The following is a 24,766-nucleotide window of genomic DNA, read 5'->3' as shown; positions in this document are numbered from 1 at the left end:
CAAGCATGACACCCAGAGGCAGAGGCATGATGGGACTTGTAGTTTTGCAACAGCTGGAGGTCCGCTAATTGCAGATCCCTGCCCTAGATGATGTATCCACATTCTATGTATCCCCTATCCCATGTATTGTATATCCTTATGTTCCCCCTATTCCATATATCCCCTATACTATGTGTCCTCTGTCTCACATATCATCTATTTTATGCATCCCCTATCCTATGTGCATGTATCCCATATCTTATGTATCCCATATCCCATGTATTCCCTATCCTATGTATTCCCTATCCTATGTATCCCCTATCCTACGTATCCTCTATCCTACGTATCCCCTATCCTACGTATCCTCTATCCTACGTATCCCCTATCCTACGTATCCCCTATCCTACGTATCCCCTATCCTATGTATCCCCTATCCTACGTATCCCCTATCCTACGTATCCTCTATCCTACGTATCCCCTATCCTACGTATCCCCTATCCTACGTATCCCCTATCCTACGTATCCCCTATCCTACGTATCCCCTATCCTACGTATCCTCTATCCTACGTATCCCCTATCCTACGTATCCCCTATCCTACGTATCCCCTATCCTACGTATCCTCTATCCTACGTATCCCCTATCCTACGTATCCCCTATCCTACGTATCCCCTATCCTACGTATCCCCTATCCTACGTATCCTCTATCCTACGTATCCCCTATCCTACGTATCCCCTATCCTACGTATCCCCTATCCTATGTATCCCCTATCCTACGTATCCCCTATCCTACGTATCCTCTATCCTACGTATCCCCTATCCTACGTATCATCTATCCTATGTATCCTCTATTCTATGTATCCTATGTATCCCCTATCCTATTGTCCCCTATTCTTTGTATTCACTATTCTATGTATTCTCTAACCCAAGATTCATCTATTTCATGTATCCTCTATCCCAGGGGTAGGCAACCTTGGGCCCTCCAGCTATTGCAGAACTACACGTCCCATCATGCCTTTGGGAGTAATTGTAACTGCCTGCCTTGCAATGCATCATGGGAAATGTAGTTCTACAACAGCTGGAAGGCCCCAGGTTGCCTATCCTTGCTATATCCCATGTGTCCCCTATCCTATGTATCCCCTATCTCCCATGTGTCCCCTATCCTATGTATCCCCTATCTCCCATGTATCCCTATCCCATGTGTCCCCTATCCTATGTATCCCCTATCTCCCATGTGTCCCTATCCCATGTGTCCCCTATCCTATGTATCCCCTATCCCCCATGTGTCCCTATCCCATGTGTCCCCTATCCTATGTATCCCCTATCTCCCATGTGTCCCTATCCCATGTGTCCCCCTATCCTATGTATCCCCTATCCCCCATGTGTCGATATCCCCCATGTGTCCCTATCCCATGTGTCCCCTATCCCATGTGTCCCCTATCCCATGTGCCCCTATCCCATGTATCTGCTATACCATGTATCTCCTATTGTACATGTCTCCCACATTCTGTATCCCGTATACTTTGTGTCCCCAATCCTGTGCATTCCTTATTCCATGTATCCCCCATCCCTTGTATCCTCTATACTATATTTCCCCAATCCTATGTATCCCCTATTCTATGGATCCCTATACTATGTATCCCCTATTCTATGTATCCCTATACTATGTATCCCCTATCCCAAGTATCTGCTATCCCATGTATCCTTCTATATCTTCTATTCTACGTGTCCCTTTTCTTCTGTATCCCCTATCCTATGTATCTCTTATTCCATGTATCCCCTGCTGCATTAATCACCCATACTATGTGCCCCCCATCTCATATTCCCCCCATCCTATGTGTTCCCAGCCCATGCACCTCCTACGCTATTTATCCCCTAGCCAAGGTATTTCCTATTCCCCTATCCTATGATGCCCCATCCTATGTATCCCCCATCCTACGTATCCTGTATCCCATGTCCCCCCTGTCCCATATATCCCCCATCCAATGCCTCCCCCTATCCTTATCAGTTATTCTGTTACGTCCATAAAGTAGAATTATTCATCAGGAATATTCTGCCCTAGAAAAAAAAAGATAACAGAAAAAGCACCCTGCACTTCATCACGGCCCCTCGCATGGCACACATGGTGGACATGACACCCGTTTGTGTGACACTTTATAGTAGAGTCACATGGCTGATAGTATGTCACCGGATAACGTTACAGGATTATCAGTGAGGTTACTGAGCAGATATCGGGTTCACGTCTTCTCTGCCATAACATACCACACGGCCAACACGCCTGTGACATGTGTTAGGTATAGCTGTCTATTGAGCACACCTACCATCCCCTCACCACCAACCCTGCACACACCTACCATCCACTCACCACCAACCCTGCAGACACCTACCATCCCCTCACCACCAACCCTGCACACACCTACCATCCCCTCACCACAAACCCTGCAGACACCTACCATCCCCTCACCACCAACCCTGCACACACCTACCATCCCCTCACCACCAACCCTGCACACACCTACCATCCCCTCACCACCAACCCTGAGCATACCTACCATCCCCTCACCACCAACCCTGCACACACCTACCATCCCCTCACCACCAACCCTGCACACACCTACCATCCCCTCACCACCAACCCTGAGCACACCTACCCTCCCCTCACCACCAACCCTGAGCACACCTACCATCCCCTCACCACCAACCCTGCACACACCTACCATCCCCTCACCACCAACCCTGAGCACACCTACCATCCCCTCACCACCAACCCTGCACACACCTACCATCCACTCACCACCAACCCTGAGCATACCTACCATCCCCTCACCACCAACCCTGCACACACCTACCATCCCCTCACCACCAACCCTGAGCACACCTACCATCCCCTCACCACCAACCCTGCACACACCTACCATCCCCTCACCACCAATCCTGCACACACCTACCATCCCCTCACCACCAACCCAGCACACACCTACCATCCCCTCACCACCAACCCTGCACACACCTACCATCCCCTCACCACCAATCCTGCACACACCTACCATCCACTCACCACCAACCCTGCAGACACCTACCATCCCCTCACCACCAACCCTGCACACACCTACCATCCCCTCACCACCAACCCTGAGCACACCTACCATCCCCTCACCACCAACCCTGCACACACCTACCATCCCCTCACCACCAACCCTGCACACACCTACCATCCCCTCACCACCAACCCTGCACACACCTACCATCCCCTCACCACCAACCCTGCACACACCTACCATCCCCTCACCACCAACCCTGCACACACCTACCATCCACTCACCACCAACCCTGAGCATACCTACCATCCCCTCACCACCAACCCTGCACACACCTACCATCTCCTCACCACCAACCCTGAGCACACCTACCATCCCCTCACCACCAACCCTGCACACACCTACCATCCCCTCACCACCAATCATGCACACACCTACCATCCCCTCACCACCCACCCTGAGCACCCTACTATCCCCTCACCATCAACCCTGCACACACCTACCATCCCCTCACCACCAACCCTGAGCACACCTACCATCCCCTCACCACCAACCCTGCACACACCTACCATCTGCTCACCACCAACCCTGCACACACCTACCATCCCCTCACCACCAACCCTGCACACACCTACCATCCCCTCACCACCAATCCTGCACACACCTACCATCCCCTCACCACCAACCCTGAGCACACCTACCATCCCCTCACCATCAACCCTGCACACACCTACCATCTGCTCACCACCAACCCTGCACACATCTACCATCCCCTTTATCACCAACCCTGAGCACACCTACCATCCCCTCACCACCAACCCTGAGCATTGCTACCATTCCCTCACCACCAACCCTGCACACGCCTACCATCCCCTCACCACCAACCATGAGCACACCTACCACCCCCTCACCACCAACCCTGCACACACCTACCATCCCCTCACCACCAACCCTGCACGCACCTACCATCCCCTCACCATCAACCCTGCACCCAGCTACCATCCCCTCACCACCAACCCTGAACACACCTACCATCCTTCACCATCAACCCTGCACGCACCTACCATTCCCTCACCACCAATCCTGCACACACCTACCATTCCTTCACTACCAACCCTGAGCACACCTACCATTCCTTTACCACCAACCCTGAACACACCTACCATCCCCTCACCATCAACCCTGCACACACCTACTATTCCCTCACCACCAACCCTGCACACATCTATCATTCCTTCACAGTTAACTCTGCGCACACCTACCATTCCTTCACTGCCAACCCTGCACACACCTACTATTCCTTCACCACCAATCCTGCGCACTTCTACCATTCCTTTACCGCCAACCCTGCACACTCCTACCATTCCTTCACCACCAACCCTGCGCACACCTAACGTTCCTTTACCACCAACCCTGCGCACACCTAGCGTTCCTTTACCACCAACCCTGCGCACACCTAACGTTCCTTTACCACCAACCATGAGCACATCTACCATTCCTTCACCACCAACCCTGTGTACACCTACCATTCCCTCACCACCAACCCTGAGCACACCTACCACCCCCTCACCACCAATCCTGTACATACCTGACATTCGACTTTGCACTCATCTGAATCCTTCTTTTTCCATCCACAGGTATGTCTCTCTGCTGCTGCCATTCCACCCATAGGTGAAATACTGCAACCTGCCCTCTTTATGTTTGTATATTCTGGTATGTCCTTCTGTCTATCCCCTCATCGCCAACCCTACACATCCCTTCACCACCATCCCTGTGTACACCTACCATCCCCTCACCATCAACCCTGCACACACCTACCATTCCTTCACCACCAACCCTGAGCACAACTACCATTCCCTCACCACCAACCCTGCACATGCCTACCATTCCTTCACACCAACCCTGAGCACACCTACCATTCCTTTATCACCAAAGCTGAACACACCTACCATCCCTTCACCATCAACTCTGAACACACCTACCATCCCTTCACCATCAACCCCGCACACACCTACCATTCCCTCGCCACCAACCCTGAGCACACCTATCATTCCTTTACCACCAACCCTGAACACATCTACCATCCCTTCACCATCAACCCTGCACACACCTACCATTCTTTCACCACCAACCCTGCATACACCTACCATTCCCTCACCACCAACCCTGAACACACCTACCATTTCCCCCACCGTAAATCCTGTATATACCTGTCATCCCCTCATACCCAACCTTACATAGAACTACCATCCCTTCACCACCAACCCTGCGTACACCTACCATCCCCTCACCAGCAGCCCTGAGCTATCTATGTCGGTCCTTGAACCCTCCCATTGTGGTCCCTGCTTACTAACCATCGCCATTATTAGCTTTGCTATTCCCTGTCACCTCCCACTGTGGTCCTTGCTGACTGACAACAGCCTTAATAATTAATTCTGGACCCTGTAACCTCCCACTGTGGTCCCTGCTGGTTGACCAAAGCCATCATTATCTATAACAGTCCCTGTGTCCTCCCACTGTCTTCCCTGTTGACTGAGTACAGCCATCATTATCAAGGCCAGTCCTTGTGAGCCCCTATTGTGTTCCTTGTAGACTGACCACAGCCATCATTATCAAGGCCAGTCCTAGTGACCCCCTATTGTGTTCCTTTACACTGACCACAGCCATTATTATCAAGGCCAGTCCCTGTGACCCACCACTGTGTTCCCTGTAGAATGACTATAGCCATCATTACCAAGGCTAGTCCCTCTGACCCCCTATTGTGTTCCCCGTAGACTGACTACAGCCATCATTATCAAGGCAAGTCCCTGTGACCTCCTATTGTGTTCCCTGTAGACTGGCCACAGCCACTATTATCCAGACCAGTCTTGTGACCTCCTATTGTGTTCCCTGTAGACTGGCCACAGCCACTATTATCCAGACCAGTCCTTGTGACCTCCTATTGTGTTCCCTGTAGACTGGCCACAGCCATCATTATCAAGGCCAGTCCTTGTGACCCCCTATTGTGTTCCTTTACACTGACCACAGTCATTATTATCAAGGCCAGTCCCTGTGACCCACCACTGTGTTCCCTGTAGAATGACTATAGCCATCATTACCAAGGCCAGTCCCTCTGACCCCCTATTGTGTTCCCCGTAGACTGACCACAGCCATCATTATCAAGGCCAGTCCTTGTGACCTCCTATTGTGTTCCCTGTAGACTGACCACAGCCATCATTATCAAGGCCAGTCCTTGTGACCTCCTATTGTGTTCTGTAGACTGACCACAGCCATCATTATCAAGGCCAGTCCTTGTGACCTCCTATTGTGTTCCCATTAAACTGACCACAGCCATCATTATCTTTAACAGTCCTTGTATCCTCTCACTCTGATTGCTGCAACTTTCAGGCGGTCCAGGACACCCCATTGTTCTGTACAGATGCACCCTAATAATAGCGGCTGACTTCGTATTTTCAGAGATTTTGTTGAATGTTTGTTTGAGATTTGGCAGAAGCCTTTCCTGCAGAATCTGTGTGATTGTTGAGTCTTCATTTGTGCGCCGGATGGTGACAATCTGCTGATTGTGTGCGGAGGAGGAAGACGTATACAAATTTCTGCAATCAAATTTGTTTTATTATCTCTGCTGAGTGCTTTGAATTAAAACTGATTTCCTAGCCGTTGCCACCCCTGCAATTCGGGAAGGTGAATGAAGTTACCCTTCCATCATAAGACAGCCCAGCGGGATGCATCCTGTCCACTTCAAAGAGCTGGGCGGCAGCACCTACACATGGCAGCCAGAGACAATGGCATGAATAGAAGAGCAGAGTAATTATAGCACAGTGACTCTCTGAATGGAAGCACAATTCATAGATTATCAGTACAGATCCTTCCCTACCGCCATGCACAGCGACCAACCACCCTGAGTGTGCACCACCCTACTAGACAGGCAGCCATACAGCCAAAAAAAACAGAAATATTGTACCCAATACTGAGGATCCAGAAGCAGGCCAAAAATAAAGGAATATAATACCTCAGTGAGGCATCAACCTGTTTACTCTCCCATATCCCCAATGATGGAGGGACACAGGAGAGGGAGAGCGGCGACATCCCCCTCCTCCCGCCACTCACCGGTGTCTCTCGGGCTTATCATTTCCGATCCAATGGCTGGCTGGTTACAATGATGGAGGGACACAGGAGAGGGAGAGCGGCGACATCCCCTCCTCCCACCACTCACCGGTGTCTCTCGGGCTTATCATTTCCGATCCAATGGCTGGCTGGTCACAGAGGGGATAAAAGACTAGATATTCTCTGATTGCCTTTATGGCCCTGGAGGACCAGAGCGACATTATGACGTCACTTTCGCTCCAGACTGGAAGTAAACTATTTTTTTTAAAGCAAAAGATTTAAAAAAAAAAATTTTTTTTAAATCTTTTGCTTTCAAAAAGGTAAAGAAGAGATTTGGGGGTCTTTTTGACCCCCAGATCTCTCCATAAAGAGGACCTTTCATCCTTATTTCTATTACAAGGGATGTTTACATTACTTGTAATTGGAATAAAAGTGATCACAAAGAAAAAAAAAATGGGACAGTGTAAAAGTAAAAAATAAATAAGATATATATTTTTTTTAAAGCACCCCGAGCCCTCTGTTATTTTGCGCTAAAGAGAACGCATACGTAAGTCGCGCACACATATGTAAACGGTGTTCGCACCACATGTGTAAGTTATCGCCACGAACATTAGCGCAAGAGCAAAAATTCTAGAGCTAGACCACCTCTGTAACTCTAAACAAGTAAACTGTAAAAGCATTTAAATCGATGCCTATGGAGATTTTTTAAGTACCGTAGTTTGTCACCATTCCACAAGCACAATTTTAAATCATCTTTCACTGTATACAAGAAAATTGGGGTATATATATATGGTGTTTTGTATGTTTTTTTATTTATTAAAATGTATTGTTTCCCGAAATATCGTATATACTGGAGTATAAGTCAACCTAATTTTACCACAAAAAACTGGGAAAACATATTGACTCAAGTATAAGTATAGGGTGGGAAATGCAGCAGCTACTGGTAAACAATGCCCATCTACAGCTTCACTGTGCCCATTTGCAGCCTCACTGTGTCCATTTGTAGCCTCACTGTGCCCATCTGTAGCCTCACTGTGCCCATCTGTATCATCAGTGCCCATCTGCAGCCTTACTATGCCAATTTTCAGCCTCACTGTGCCTACCTGTATCATCAGTGCCCACCTGCAGCCTCACTGTGCCCATTTGCAGCCTCACTGTGCCCATCTGCAGCCTCACTGTGCCCATCTGCAGCCTCACTGTGCCCACCTGTATCCTCAGTGCCCATCTGCAGCCTCACTGTGCCCATCTGTAGCCTCACTGTGCCCATCTGTATCATCAGTGTCCATCTGCAGCCTCATTGTGCCCATTTGCAGCCTTACTATGCCAATTTTCAGCCTCACTGTGCCCATCTGCAGCCTCACTGTGCCTACCTGTATCATCAGTGCCCACCTGCAGCCTCACTGTGCCCATTTGCAGCCTCACTGTGCTCATCTGTAGCCTCACTGTGCCCATCTGCAGCCTCACTGTGCCCACCTGTATCATCAGTGCCCATCTGCAGCATCACTGTGCCCATTTGCAGCCTCACTGTGCCCATCTGTAGCCTCACTGTGCCCATCTGCAGCTTCACTGTGCCAATTTGCAGCCTCCCTGTGCTCAACTGTACCTTTGATTACAAACAGCGGGTGTCTCCCGCTGTGTCATGCAACTGTAGTCTTAGTTTGGCGGCCATCCACTGTAACAAAGCCTCCTCCGCGTCCGTGATAGACGGAACACTGATTCAGTTTCCCGGCATTGTGTCAGTGTTCTGTCTATCATGGAGGAGGAGGAGGCGGGGCTTTGTTACAGTGGACGGCCGCCAAACTAAGCCCTTGTACACGCGGTCGGAGAATCCATTGGAATGTGTCCTATCGGACCGTGTTGTCGGATAATCCGACTGTGTGTGGTATGCATCGGACTGTTTCCATCGGAATATCCGCCGGACCAAATTTTCAAACTTGCTGGAAATATTTTCCGACAATCTGGTCCGATAGGACATACTCCGATCATGTGTAGAGAATTCCGATCGGACAAAGTGCCACGCATGCTCAGATCAAATTCCTACATCAAAGCTATTGGCTACTAGCGTGAACGTAGTCCCGTCGTAACGAAATTACGTCATCACGTTCTGAAAGATCGGATTTTTCGACAACTTTGTCCGACCGTGTGTATGCAACAGTTTCGGACAAGATCCGACGGACAAGATCCGACGGACAAAATCCGACGGATTTGGTTGTTGGAATCTCCGACCGTGTGTACAAGGGCTAAGACTGCAGTTGCATGGCACAGCGGGAGACACCCGAGTATAAGCCGAGGAGGACTTTTTCAGCATAAAAAATGAGCTGAAAAAGTCGGTTTATACTCGAGTATATACAGTAACTGCGTTTGAAAAACCACTGTGCAAATCCTGTGTGACATAAAAAATTGCAATTATCGCCATTTTATTCCCTAGGGTCTCTGCTAAAAATATATATATATATGTGGGGGTTATACGTTAATTTTCTAGCAAAAAATACTGATTTAAACTTGTAGACAAAAAGTGCCAGAAAAGGTCTGGTCTTCAAGTAGCTAATCACAGAATACACAGATTTCAGCAAACACAACAGCCATCAGCTCAAGGGACAATTCTCATTAATTGTAGGTCCTGTCCCTGGTGCAGATTGTGCTGACCTCTGAAAATATTAGTTGCCTAGTTTTCATGATGACCCTCAACCCTCTAAAGAAACATGGAGGACGTCATTGCTGACCTCTGAAAATGTTAGTTGCCTAGTTGTCATGATGACCCTCTATCCACTGAAGAAACATGGAGGATGCCATTGCTGACCTCTGAAAATAATAGCTGCCTAGTTGTGATGATGACCCTCTATCCCCTAAAGAAATATGGAGAGCATCATTTCTGACCTCTGAAAATGTTAGTTGCCTGGTTGTCATGACCCAATCCTCCTAAGACACATGGAGGGTATCAATGCTGGTTATAGATGACCCACTGAGTTAAATTTGATTCACTAACCTGGAACAAATCTGTAGATTAGAATTTCTGACTTTTCTCCAACTTTCCTAACCTTCATACTTGTTCCAGGTCAGTGATTAGAAAAATTGGAGCCAGAAAATAAACATAGCAGCCAGGCATCTTGCATTTAAAGAAGGAGGTCAACGCCCCCTGAATTCCTCCGATGACTCAAACATGGCATAACATAAGCACTGACTGGAAGAAATAAGTGGGATCCTACCTCCAGCAGGTGAGGAGTTGGGTTGAAGCCACACATATTGCACACTTGTTTTTTACATGACGTGCAGCTGTTGTAATTGGCGGGCTCAGCGGATCCCACATTAAGTTCTGTTTTACACAATGGGCACATGACTTTCGGCACTTCCTTTGGCTTGACATGGTCAATCTTCCCCGACTTGTGAAGAGGGGAGCTCTCTGTTCTGCTAGGTATGGCAGAAGCTGGTCCCTGGCCTTTCGTGCCAATGTCCTTGCTGGCATCACTGAAGACAATTTTTGGAGACACTTTGCTTGGGGACGCCTGGCTCTGCGGGGCGGTTTCAGGAACAGAGATGAGTGTGCTTGCCTGGTTCAGGAGGGAGGCTCCAAAGCCAAACAGTTTACCAGTGAGCCCCTCCTGGCTTTGATCCTGGGGCCCATGGGAGGGAGGAGCAGGGGTTTTTGCTGGAGAACTTCCTGGAGTTTTTCTCTGCTCTGCCGGCGATGGTTTCATCTGAGGTTGTTGAGAACTCCTCTGAACGTCCTGGGGGACAGTCGGTTTTGGATGTCCTTGGTTGGTTTGTTCTCTTGGGTGGGTAGGTTGAGGTTTTCCTTGCTGACTTGACATAGCTGAACTGTGATGGCTTTCCGTCGGCATGGTCCCCAGAGAAGTTTCTGACACACTTCTCATCTGGGACTTGTGTGCAGTTTGGGGCTTGTGGTGCATTTGTTGTTGGGTTTGGGAGAGTGGGATACTCTGCGCTTGTGGCTTTTGCTGTACTTGTTGTGAATAGGGGGACTTTTGCTGAAGATTGCTGAGAATGGGATCGTGGGACTGAGCTGGCGGAGGCCCCTGTTGCTGCGAGTGCAGCTGAGTGCGTTGCTGCGGTGGGGTTTGCGGCTGCTGAAGCTTTTGGGGTTGCATATGGTGCTGCAATTGAGGCTGGGAAGGAGGCTGTGATTGGGGTTGCGGTGGGGAATGGGACAGCGGTAGCTGATGAAGCGACTGGGACATGGTTGGAGGTTTTGTTTGTTTGGCTGGAGACTGAGAAGGAGACAGGGGAGAGTGCAGTTGCTGCTGACTCTTTGATCTTGTTGCAGTTTTCATATCCATGCCCAGAGCCCTCTGCATCTGGCAGTTCAGGCACAGCCATTCTTTCACCTGTGGAGAGAACACATAAGAGTTAGCCACCCTTCAAGTCTGAGGATCCATTATATGCTTTCTACTGAGCCTGTCAGAGAGGATGACTGTGGGCGAAAAAAGAGAGCAGCAACTAGCAGAGACTGAAGGCTGAAATGGGGTCCCTGAATGTACCGGTGGAGACTGAGGGCCTTCCTTACGTCTTTGCTGTTCTAGTGGAAGCTTTTGTTGACCTGTCCTTTACCAGGGGGACATCAGGTCCTTCTCGGTTACAGAAAACATGATAGGTCCAAAGACAACAATGATATTCTGACAGAACAATCTATACCAGCTATTCTCAACCAGGGTTCCTCTAGTTTGCTAGTTTCTTAAGCTGTGGCTGATTGATCTCCATTGTTTATAGTGTCTACATGGTTCCCGGAGCCAGTGCCTCTTGGCGCAGTCAGAGGCATGCCACCAGTGATCTTTTTAGCAATCTTTAAAGTGGTTGTAAACCCTTACAAACCATTTTGACCTACAGGTAAGCCTAGATTAAGGCTTACCTGTAGGTCCAAGAAATATCTCCTAAACCTACACGGTTTAGGAGATACTTGCCCAAAGACAGGTGCACTGAGCGCGGCATCGTCAATGATGAAGATGTGTGTCGGCTCCCGTGCGCATGTGCGGAAGAGACGTCATCGCGGCTTCACCGAATAACAGCGGCGGAGCTGCGAGACCCCACAGAGAAGATGGATGCGCCGGACTACAGGGGACAGCGGTGACTTCGCTGGCTCCTGTGTCAGGTATGTGACACATAATGGGCTACTATGCGATGCGATGCGTTGCATAGTAGTCCATTATGCTCTGCCTTTGCAGGGAATGAAAGAGGAAGTAAACCCATCAGGGTTTACTTCCTCTTTAAGGGTTTCATTCTGACCACCACTGTAAAAGGGGCTTTCCTCCCACTGACTATCAGTGTAAGTGATATTTTTCCCGCTGACCCCCAATGAATTTATTTTTGCAGGGGTTCCCCAACACCTGAAAAGGATTTCAAGGTTTCCTCTAATGCCGTGTACACACCACCGGACTTTTCGAGGGACTAGGTCCGACGGTCTTTCCGAAAGGACTTTCGACAGAGTTCTGACGGACTTTCCGAATGAACGGACTTGGCCACACACAAGCACACCAAAGTCCGACGGATTTGAACGTGATGACGTACGACCGGAATAGAATAAGGAAGTTCATAGCCAGTAGCCAATAGCTGCCCTAGCGTCGGTTTTTGTCCGTCGGACTAGCATACACACGAACGGATTTCTCGGTCCGGCGGAGTTCCGGTGGAAAAATTTAAAACATGTTCTATTTCTAAAGTCCGATGGATTTTTGGCAAGCAAAGGTCCAATGGAGCCCACACACGATCGAATTGTCCGACGGACTCGTTCCGTCGGACCTTTGCTGTCAAAGAGTCCGGTCGTGTGTACGCGGCATTAGGCAGTGGTCTCCAAACTATGGCCTGGGGGGCAGATGTGGCCCTTGGCTTGCCTTTATCTGGCCCTTGGGACACTTTTCCTCCAACTGACACCATCGATGGGGCATTATTCCTTTCTCTCATACCGACAATGAGGCACTATTCCTCCCACTCATACCACCAATGAGGCACTATTCCTCCCACTCATACCACCAATGAGGCACTATTCCTCCCACTCATACCACCAATGAGGCACTATTCCTCCCACTCATACCGACAATGAGGTACTATCCCTGCCACTCATACCAACAATGAGGCACTATCCCTGCCACTCATACCAACAATGAGGTTCTATTCCGCCCACTAAAACCAATGATGGGGTATTTTCTACTCCTAATGGCCACAGTCTGGCCCCCCTAAGGCCTGAAGGACAGGTAAGTGGCCCTTTGCGTAGAACGTTTGGAGACCCATGTTCTAAGGAAAAAAGTTTGAGAAAGGCCAATCTGTACTGCTTTCCCAACCTTTGTAAACTAACTAAAATGTGTAAAGCATAATTAGAATGTATTTTTCCATAAAGAACTCAAATCTGCACTCAACTGTACTCATAGTAATACCAAACCAAAGTGATCAGTCCCAAGATAGATCTGGTCTGCTGATCATGTGACATTTTTCCTACTCTACCCAGGTCTTTCTAGATACGAGGCGATAAATGGCCAAAAATAAAGAATAAAAATCTTAGAATACTGGTAGGAGGCCTCCTGGACCTCTGTGGTGGCTCTGAACTGTCTAAGTCCCTGTACACACGGTCGGAGATTTCGACAACCAAATCCGTCGGATTCTGTCCGTCGGATTTTGTCCGTCGGATCTTGTCCGAAACTGTTGCATACACACGGTCGGACTAAGTTGTCGAAAAATCCGATCATTCAGAACGTGATGACGTAATTTCGTTACAACGGGACTACGTTCAGGCTAGTAGCCAATAGCTTTGATGTAGGAATTTGATCTGAGCATGCGTGGCACTTGGTCCGATCAAAATTCTCTACACATGATCGGCGTATGTCCGATCGAACCAGTTGGTCGGGAAATATTTCCAACATGTTGGAAAATTGGGTCCGACGGATATTCCGACGGAATCAGTCCGATGCATACCACACACAGTCGGATTATCTGACAACACGGTCCGATAGGACACATTCCGACGGATTCTCCGACCGTGTGTACAAGGGCTAAGACTGGCCATACATGCTTAGATATTCTTGGGTTGAGCCTTGCGTAGATAAAGAATATCCTCCGCAGGCTATTGTAGTCAGATTTCCAAGACTGGATGCAGTCACTGTTCGGCCAACAATTTCCACCCTGCTCAGTTGATTTTTAAATTCACTTTTATTCGAGCCACGTGATGCCGATTAAGCAAGAATCGGCATAAATTTGAGCTGTAAAAAAGGATAGTTTAGGGGGTTGGTTGACCTTTAGATAAACACAAACTGTAGCAAACTTAAAGTGGTTGTAATTTAAACCGTAGGACATGAAATTCAGTGCACCTGGAAAGTATTCATTGCGCTTCACTTTTTCCACATTTTGTTACAGCCTTTTTCCAAAACTGATTAAATTCATTATTTTACTCAAAATTATACAAACAATACCCCATGAAGACAAAGTGAAAGAAGTTTGTTTAAAATCTTATTAAAAAATGTATTAAAAATTAATAAAACCTCCTGTGAATGAATGAGAAACTTGTAAAGCGCGGGGCCTCCTGTTTCCACTGACCATCCTTGAAAATTTTCTACATCTTGATTGGAGGTCACCTGTGGTGAATTCAGTTGATTGGACATGATTTGGAAAGGCACTCACCTGTCTATAGAAGGTGCCACAGGTAAGTGGATGACAGAGCAGGGGCGGACTCACCATTCAGCCAATCGGGCACTGCCCGAGAGCCCCTGGGCCACTAGGGGGCCCCATCAGGGTTGCCAGCCTCAGTAAAACCAGGGGCAGTATGTAAAAATCTGTGTTTTTTTTTACATCTGTCTCTGAAATGCCCCTTACCGACATCCTTTTGGTCTAAAAATCCAGAGATTATAGCTGCCCCACCTCTCCAGTACCTTCTCAGCCGATAGAAATATGTCTGTGTATACTGTGTGTACATGTATGTGTATACTGTGTCTGTGTATACTGTGTGGTCCCATAATCTCTGATTTCCTGGGGGCCCCATAATCTCCTATTGCCCAGGGGCCCCATGAGTTGTCAGTCCACCCCTGTGTCAGAGCACAAACCAAGCCATGAAGTCCAAGGAATTGTCTGTAGACCTCCGAGATAGGATTGTACGGGGGCACAGATCTGGGGAAGGGTACAGAAAAATGTCCACAGCATTGAAAGTCCCAATGAGCTCAGTGGCCTCCATCATCTGTAAATGGAAGAAGTTTGGAACAACCAAGACTCTTCCTCGAGTGCGCCACCTGCCCAAACTGAGTGATCAGAAGAGAAGGGCCTTAGTCATGGAGATGACCAAGAGCCCGATGGTCACTCTGACAGAGCCTCCAGCGTTTCTCTGTGGAGAGAGGAGAACCTTCCAGAAGAACAACCATCTCTGCAGCCCTCCACCAATCAGTCCTGTATGGTAGAGTGGCCAGATGGAAGCCGCTCCTCAGTAAAAAGCACATGACAGCCAACCTGGAGTTTGCCAAAAACATACCTGAAGGACTCTGACCATGAGAAACCAAATTCTCTGGCCTGATAAAACAAAGATTGTACTCTTTGACCTGAATGGCAAACGTCATGTCTGGAGGAAACCAGGTACTGCTCATCACCTGGCCAATACCATCCCTACAGTGAAGCATGGTGGTGGAAGCATCATGTTGTGGGATGTTTTTCAGTGGCAGGAACTGGGAGACTAGTCAGGATTGAGGGAAAGATGGATGCAGCAATGTACAGAGACATGCTTGGTGAAAACCTGCTCCAGAGCGCTCTGGACCTCAGACTGGGGTGGAGGTTCATCTTCCAACAGGACAATGACCTTAAGCACACAGTCAAGATAACAAAGGAGTGGCTACGGAACAACTCTGTGAATGTGCTTGAGTGGCCCGGCCAGAGCCCGGACTTGAAACCCGATTGAACATCTCTGGAGAGATCTGAAAATGACTGTGCACCGACCCTCCCCATCGAAAATGATGGAGCTTGAGAGGTCCTGCAAAAAGGAATGGGAGAAACTGCCCACAAATAGGTGTGCCAAGCTTGTAGCATCATACCCAACAAGACTCAAGGATGTAATTGGTGCCAAAGGAGCTTCACCAAAGTATTGAGCAAAGTCTGTGAACACTTACGTACAATTGGAGGAGCCTGTGATACTTATGTACATGGGAGGAGCCTGTGATACTTATGTACATGGGAGGAGCCTGTGATACTTATGTACATGGGAGGAGCCTGTGATACTTATGTACATGGGAGGAGCCTGTGATACTTATGTACATGGGAGGAGCCTGTGACACTTATGTACATGGGAGGAGCCTGTGATACTTATGTACATGGGAGGAGCCTGTGATACTTATGTACATGGGAGGAGACTGTGATACTTATGTACATGGGAGGAGCCTGTGATACTTATGTACATGGGAGGAGCCTGTGACACTTATGTACATGGGAGGAGCCTGTGACACTTATGTACATGGGAGGAGCCTGTGATACTTATGTACATGGGAGGAGCCTGTGATACTTATGTACATGGGAGGAGCCTGTGATACTTATGTTCATGGGAGGAGCTTGTGACACTTGTGTACATGGGAGGAGCCTGTGACACTTATGTACATGGGAGGAGACTGTGATACTTATGTACATGGGAGGAGCCTGTGATACTTATGTTCATGGGAGGAGCCTGTGATACTTATGTACATGGGAGGAGCCTGTGATACTTGTGTACATGGGAGGAGCCTGTGATACTTGTGTACATGGGAGGAGCCTGTGATACTTATGTACATGGGAAGAGCCTGTGATACTTATGTACATGGGAGGAGCCTGTGACACTTATGTACATGGGAGGAGCCTGTGATACTTATGTACATGGGAGGAGCCTGTGATACTTATGTACATGGGAGGAGCCTGTGATACTTATGTTCATGGGAGGAGCTTGTGACACTTGTGTACATGGGAGGAGCCTGTGACACTTATGTACATGGGAGGAGACTGTGATACTTATGTACATGGGAGGAGCCTGTGATACTTATGTTCATGGGAGGAGCCTGTGATACTTATGTACATGGGAGGAGCCTGTGATACTTGTGTACATGGGAGGAGCCTGTGATACTTGTGTACATGGGAGGAGCCTGTGATACTTATGTACATGGGAAGAGCCTGTGATACTTATGTACATGGTAGGAGCCTGTGATACTTATGTGCATGGGAGGAGCCTGTGACACTTATGTACATGGGAGGAGCCTGTGATAATTATGTACATTGGATTTTTTTTTCCTTTTTTATTAAATTTGCAAAGATTTCAAACTTCTTTCACATTTTTATTATGGGGTATTGTTTGTAAAATTTTGAGGAAAATAATGAATTTAATCCATTTTGGAATAAGGCTGCAACATAAAAAAAAATGAGGAAAAAGTGAAGCGCTGTGAATACTGCACTGTATGAACAAAGCATATCCCTCTATAGTGTGTACTTGTCTCTATCCAGAGAAATGTGTCATTTCTGTCTGCTGCCTCCTTCCTCAGCATGAGTTACTTCTGACAGGTTTTCCTGACACCAAGAAATAAGAGGTGACAGGGGAGGGAGCTCCAGCACACAGCCTGTGATTGACAGCCTCAGCTCTGTTCCTGTGAGCTGTGTGAAGGGGGTGAGTTCCTTCCCATCCAACAAACTCTCAAAGCTCTCCTCACTGAGTTCTGCAGAGTGTCATTTAACCTCTCTGTCTCATGCTTTCTGACAGCTCAGAGAAGCTTTATAAATTCTGGACCTTGAATGGATGTAGAGAAGAGAAGACTGCAGATAAACAGGTATAACCTATGTAGGAGGATTTGTTTAATCTCTGTGTATCACCTGTGGCCAATCGCTTAACTGGGTATACGTAAGGGTTTACAGCCACTTTAAATAATGTCCTTGCTATAGGTATTGGCCATTTATGTACCCCCCGAAGCCTTTTTAAAAAACTCCCAGAGATGGCATTACATACTGCCTTGTTGCTAGGACGTTGCTAAGACACTCCCGGCTGATTAAAACCCCCTCGCATGCACTCTCCCTCCCCTGTCACAGTAGCTCTGAGCTCACTAATGCTGCGATGCGGGAGATAGTGGATCACACATGGGTTTGAGAGTTCCCTCCTGTGATAGTAAGGATGAGCAGTAACATCTGGGAGTGTCTTAGCAACATCCTAGCAACAAGGCAGGAAGGGAGGATGCTACCACTGGGAGTTTTTTTTTTTGGCCAAGCTTTGGGAGGTACGTAAATCGCCTACACCTATAGCATGGGCATTACCCGATGAAGCAGGAATCTGCATTATTTTGACCTGTATAAGTCTAGCTTAAAGGGTGAGTTCACCTTTATCAAAATAACTCCTATACGGGTAAGGGGTACCTGTAGAAAAACAGAAACTGAGCAGCTTTGGGCAAAGTTAAACAACGCTGGAGAAGATAGTGGACCGCACATGTGTGGAGGTTTGAGAACTTCCTCCTGTGATGGTGGAGGTGAGCAGTAGCAACTGGGAGTGTCTTAGCAACATCCTAGCAACAAGGCAAGAAGGAGGGATGTCACCTCTGGGAGTTTTTTTTTTTTTTTTGGCCAGGCTTCGGGAGCTACTGTACGTAAATGGCCTACACCTATAGCATGGGCATTATCCAACTTTATGAAAAGAAAAGCACAACGCCCAGACAGATAGTCCACGAAGGTGGACTGGCGGCGTTGCTGCTCTGAGTGTCTTCTCAACACTAATGGAACATGGAGGTATAATGTGAAGAGCCAACAACTCGTGCTTCCGAAAAAATCACTTTATTACATCGAGCAGAGTGTAAAAGTACTGTGGCTTACGCGTTTCGGCAATATACCTTAATCATAGGCGTCCCCTCCCAAAATATTGAGCACTATGGATGGAGAGAGAGAAGTATGGGGGGGTAGAGGGGGGCAAAAGGAAGGAAAATGGGGGGGGGGGTGAAGAAGGGAAGGAGAGAGGGGAGAGGAGATGAAGGGAGGGAGAGGGGCAGAATAAGGGGGGTGAAGAAGGGAAGGAGAGAGGGGGGGAGGAGATGAAGGGAGGGAGAGGGGCAGAATAAGGGGGGTGAAGGAAAAGAAGGTGGAAAAGGGGTTCAGGTTCCGGCGCGGTGCGGGGAGACGCACTGACGCCTCTCCGGTATGATATTCCTCTCCGCTCTCCTCTGAACACTCAGCCACATTCTGTTGATAAATGAAATATTTGCCCCCCGGGAGACTCTCTGTGACACAATCATGTCTGAATTAAGTTAATTAAAGAGGCTGTGTGGAAAGAAGAAGGCTCGTGATTACTGGAATTCCCGGGACACCCCGCGCCGCCACAAATATTGACATATAATACAGTTTACGGGATAATCAGCATTTCTCACACACCGCGGTATGATAAACAGGACAAATAGAACCGATCTATGAAGTCATAGGTAGAATTTGGCCGCTCTGGTCACAGCTATGACATCATATTATCCCAGATTACAGCGTAGTGCTGAGAACTGGACAGTCGCTGCGAGGAGCACCAAACATAGCATTGTGGGAGGGGCAGAGACACAAACTACTGCAGGAAATCTCAGCATTGTGGGAGGGGCAGAGACACAAATTACTGCAGGAAATCTCACCATTGTGGGAGGGGCAGAGACACAAACTACTGCAGGGAAATCTCACCATTGTGGGAGGGGCAGAGACACAAATTACTGTGGGGAAATCTCACCATTGTGGGAGGGGCAGAGACACAAACTCTCGCAGGAAAATCTCACCATTGTGGGAGGGGCAGAGACACAAACTACTGCTGGAAATCTCACCATTGTGGGAGGGGCAGAGACACAAATTACTGCAGGGAAATCTCACCATTGTGGGAGGGGCAGAGACACAAATTACTGCAGGGAAATCTCACCATTGTGGGAGGGGCAGAGATACAACTACTGCAGGAAAATCTCACCATTGTGGGAGGGGCAGAGACACAAACTACTGCAGGGAAATCTTGCCATTGTGGGAGGGGCAGAGACACAAACTACTGCAGGAAATCTCACCATTGTGGGAGGGGCAGAGACACAACTACTGCATGAAATCTCGCCATTGTGGGAGGGGCAGAGACACAACTACTGTAGGGAAATCTCACAGTTAAAATGATTGCCCGTCTGTTATTCAGGAGGCAATCAGTGCCATCTGGGGCACTAAGAACAGTAGTAAAGGCTGTGAAAGTCTCCAGATTTCATTATTTCGGTGTAATGCGGCTGGTTGACCCCCTGTAATCTTTTATGTGATTTTCGCTAGATGCAAGTTTGTAACAGATCACTATAACCAATACCCCCCCCCCCCCCCCCCGGCTAATACTGTGCAGTCACAATGACTGTCCAATGACAGCCCCAATTACAGTAGAAGGTTACCATGTCATCATGAACATGGATAACCACAGAAATCCGCAATGTCACATCAATAAGTACTGCAGAAAGACTGCAAGATGGCGGCTCAGATTACACATTTCCATTTACAGAAATTCCATTCCCGCTAGACCTGGGAAGGCTCATTTACCATCATGTAATAATCCGTGTACCACCAGATCCTGCAATGTCGTCACCCACACAAACATCATATGACAGCTCAGTGGGGTTCACTTACTAAAACTGGAGCAGCCCTGCACGGTAGCCAATCAGCTTCCAGGTTTTGTTGTCAATGCGTAATTGAACAAGCTGAAGTTAGAAGCTGATTGGCTACCATGCAATAGCTGTGCCAGATTTTGCACTCTCCAGTGTGTCCCATGGCCTGGCCCCATATCCTCACTGCGCACGGCACACCGAAGTACACCCGTCACTCACAAAACACATAATAAGACTATATATCAGAGGGAGTTTACACCATGCATTTCCTCATAAGTCATTAACTGCAGGGCCGTCTTTAAGGCAGGGCAAAAGGGGCAGCTGCCCTGGGCCCTGTCATTGTTGTGGGGCCCAAAGCAGCTGCCTCATACTTGCCAACTATCCCAGTGTAAATTCCCTTGTCCTTTGAAGTTTTAGTCCTGTACTGTGTCCTGATATCTCAGTGTGAAGTGATGGTACTAATGCTGCCCAGCTCTGCCTTATTGTTGTGTACAGATGACTCACCTGCAGACCCTGTGTTTACATGTAAATAACCGGCATTCATATGTAAATATTGGCAGCAGTACTAAGTAAATAGATGCGGCTGGCAGCATTGATATGTAAATAAAGGCGGCATTCACATGTATATCATGCTCCCCTGCTGTGAGGAGATGATGTGCTGCAACCTCTAGAAACCAATCAGTGAGCAGTATTACTGTACAGTAATCTCTAGCAACCAATTAACAAGCAGAAATCATTTTCTGTAACCTCTAGCAACTAATCAGTGAGCTGTAATGTGTGCTGTAACCTCTAGCAACCAGTCAGTAAGCAGTAATGATATGCTGTAACCACTGGCAACCAATCGCAATTGCTGCCTGATCTGATACAGTAAACTGATTTTAAGTCTAGCTGCTATTTATTGTATGTCTCAGAGCAGGTGGAGAGCAAAATTGCATGGAGGGCAAGAAATTTTTTGCCCAGGGTCCAATCAATATTAAAGACGGCCCTGATTAACTGCCCCTGTCCTCAGAGATCTCGCTCCCATACACGCTGCTGCGGATGCTGCTTGCTGTTTCCTACATCTGTCAGGCTTCTGAACATAGAATTCTGTGTCAGTACACACAATAGATGTCCGCTGTCTGAGCAGGAGGTTTTGTAGTTATGAGTTTGAGGCTGGGTTCGCACTAGTGCCAATTCGATGTGGGTTTGCCTGCATTGCAATTTGCATGTCAGGAGACATGTTGGTTCCCACAGGTTTGCAGAAGAGTCCTGTGTGTATCGTCTGGTCCATTTCAGGTCCGATTATAGCCAAAAATTCGGGCCCGATTCGTCCCTGAAACGGAGAACAGGTACGCACCAGACCCATGCTGTGAGACGCCCCGCACAGCAGTGTGGACCCAGCCTCAAGGATTGGGGAATATCTGCAGATCAGCCGACTTAACTGCAGCTAACAGAAACGTATTGAAACGCACTAATAACGCAATTGGGATGCATCGCGTTGGAAGTGTGTTTCCTTTAGGTGGATGAATCTCAGTGTCAACGAATAGACCCCAATGTCAATGGACAGATCCCAATGTTTACGGATAGATCCCAATGTCAATGGACAGATCCCAATGTTTACGGATAGATCCCAATGTCAATGGACAGATCCCAATGTTTACGGATAGATCCCAATGTCAATGGACAGATCCCAATGTTTACGGATTGATCCCAATGTCAATGGACAGATCCCAATGTTTACGGATAGATCCCAATGTCAATGGACAGATCCCAATGTTTACGGATAGATCCCAAAGTCAATGGACAGATCCCAATGTTTACGGATAGATCCCAATGTCAATGGACAGATCCCAATGTTTACGGATAGATCCCAATGTCAATGGACAGATCCCAATGTTTACGGATAGATTCCAATGTCAATGGACAGATCCCAATGTTTACAGATAGATTCCAATGTCAATGGACAGATCCCAATGTTTACGGATAGATCCCAATGTGAATGGACAGATCCCAATGTTTACGGATAGATCCCAATGTTTACGGATAGATCTCAATGTCAATGGACAGATCCCAATGTTTATAGATAGATCACAATGTTTATGGATATATCCCAATGTCAATGGACAGATCCCAATGTTTATGGACAGATCCCAATGTTTATGGATAGATCCCAATGTCAATGGACAGATCCCAATGTTTATGGACACGTCCCAATGTTTATGGATAGATCCCAATGTCAATGGACAGATCCCAATGTCTATGGATAGATCCCAATGTCAATGGACAGATCTCAATGTCTATGGATAGATCCCAATGTTTATGGACAGATCCCAATGTCTATGGATTGATCTCAATGTCAATGGACAGATCCCTATGTTTATGGACAGATCCCAATGTTTATGCATAGATCCCAATGTCAATGGACAGATCCCAATGTTTATGGACAGATTCCAATGTCAATGGACAGATCCCAATGTCAATGGACAGATCTCAATGTCTATGGATAGATCCCAAAGTCAATGGACAGATCCCAATGTCAATGGACAGATCTCAATGTCAATGGACAGATCCCAATGTTTATGGACAGACCTAATGTCTATAGGCAGACCCCAATGGTTACAGAAGCAGCACAATGATTAAAAACAGACTCACTCCAACATCTATGGATAGCCCCCCAATGTTGATGGACAAACCCCAATGTCAATGGACAGATCCCAATGTTTATGGAAGCAGTGCAAGGATTATAAACAGACTCAACATCTATAGACAGACCCCGACATCTATGGATGAACCCCAATGTCAATGAACAGACCTCAATGTTTATGGTAAGACCCAATGTCTATAGGCAGACCCCAATGCTTACGGAAGCAGAGCAATGTTTATAAACATGAAATGTGAAATGTGTGTCACCGTCGCAAAAATATAAATCTATAAAAATGTGTAAATGTGTCTTTAAGTAGCGGATCTGCTGCGGTCATAGATTCCACACCAATAATGTGAGGTGAACAATATTACAGTAAAAATGATAACTGTGATGACCCTAAATGAGATATATATATATATATATATATATATATATATATATATATATATTACCACATATCTAAAACAGTGAATAATATTCATCAATAATCCATCAATAATTAATAAAATCAATCAAGTGCATATTCAGTGAACTACAATAATACTGAGAGAATTATTTTTTCCTTAATATAAAATATTGGTGAATATATGAAAATCACGTGTTTAACAAAAGGGCAGCCCCAGTATTCCTCTTCAAGAACTGGTTATCCGAAGTCAACAAATCCACATCCGTGATTGGAAAACTTTCACCAATTTGTGAGACACCACCTTCTAAAATCAACACTGACAAGAAACAAAATAAAAAAGACACCTTTGGTTTATGCCAGGGTTACCCACTCCACTCATATAAATATATCTGAAGATTTTCAAACGGTATGCCAGTCATCACTCCATGCATCTCCACATTGGTTGATCTCAGGATCTCATAGAAAGCAAACAGCCATCATTGCGCAACATATTATGCTTTATTCCATCAATAAAATAGATGTAAAAGATTTTCACTCACAAATATAGTGCCTATAGACCGGCACTGAGTCTTTCCAGCGATACTTTTAGGGCTAACGTGTCGTTCCTTCTCCAGGGGTCGGAATGCGATCCAAGCCTCCATATGGTGCGGGGCAGGAAGTGACGTCGGCAGTACCCAGAAGCCTCTACGCATTTCACATCCAATCATGCGTCTTCAGGAAGCTAGAGTCGCCATCTTAGCTTAGGTATTTATGCCCTTACTGCCGATTAATTGGCCTATCAATTCGCCTATCAAACCAGAATTACGTTTACTGCCATCTTAATTACTGGTGTTCTATGTCCTTTCTTAGATCTAATAGTTTCCTCCTTTCTCCATATCTCCTTTTCCTATAAAACCAGAACTTAATGCCCCAGTTAGTTCCTTATCTATATTGTTGTGCATTAAATGTATACTCACCCCAAAGGGATGGCTGGAAAGACCTTACAATCTTAGCATATATATTATACTTTACAAATCATTAAACCTTTAATACAAATTTAATAAAACTGTCAAAAATCAATAAATTATA

General features: G+C 47.1%; 1 protein-coding gene across 2 annotated transcripts in view; it reads right to left on the bottom strand.

Moving 5' to 3' along the window:
* Nucleotides 1-24,766, bottom strand: part of BSN (bassoon presynaptic cytomatrix protein) — a 230,275-nt gene that overhangs the window by 152,874 nt on the left and 52,635 nt on the right. For both annotated transcript variants that reach the window (XR_013262273.1, XM_077451559.1), the window contains exon 3: nt 10,326-11,462. Coding sequence is in view for 1 of the 2 variants with exons in the window: in XM_077451559.1 (XP_077307685.1) it covers nt 10,326-11,462 (1,137 nt within the window). In the remaining variant the exon portion in view is untranslated. The remainder of the gene's footprint in view (nt 1-10,325; nt 11,463-24,766) is intronic.

The sequence above is a fragment of the Lithobates pipiens genome, unplaced genomic scaffold (genome assembly GCF_037356315.1).
Source record: "Lithobates pipiens isolate NorthernLeopardFrog02 unplaced genomic scaffold, aLitPip1_a1.2 Scaffold_23, whole genome shotgun sequence".
In the NCBI taxonomy this organism is placed as follows: domain Eukaryota; kingdom Metazoa; phylum Chordata; class Amphibia; order Anura; family Ranidae; genus Lithobates; species Lithobates pipiens.
Note: the sequence above shows the minus strand (reverse complement) of the source record. Positions and strands in the feature narration are given on the sequence as shown.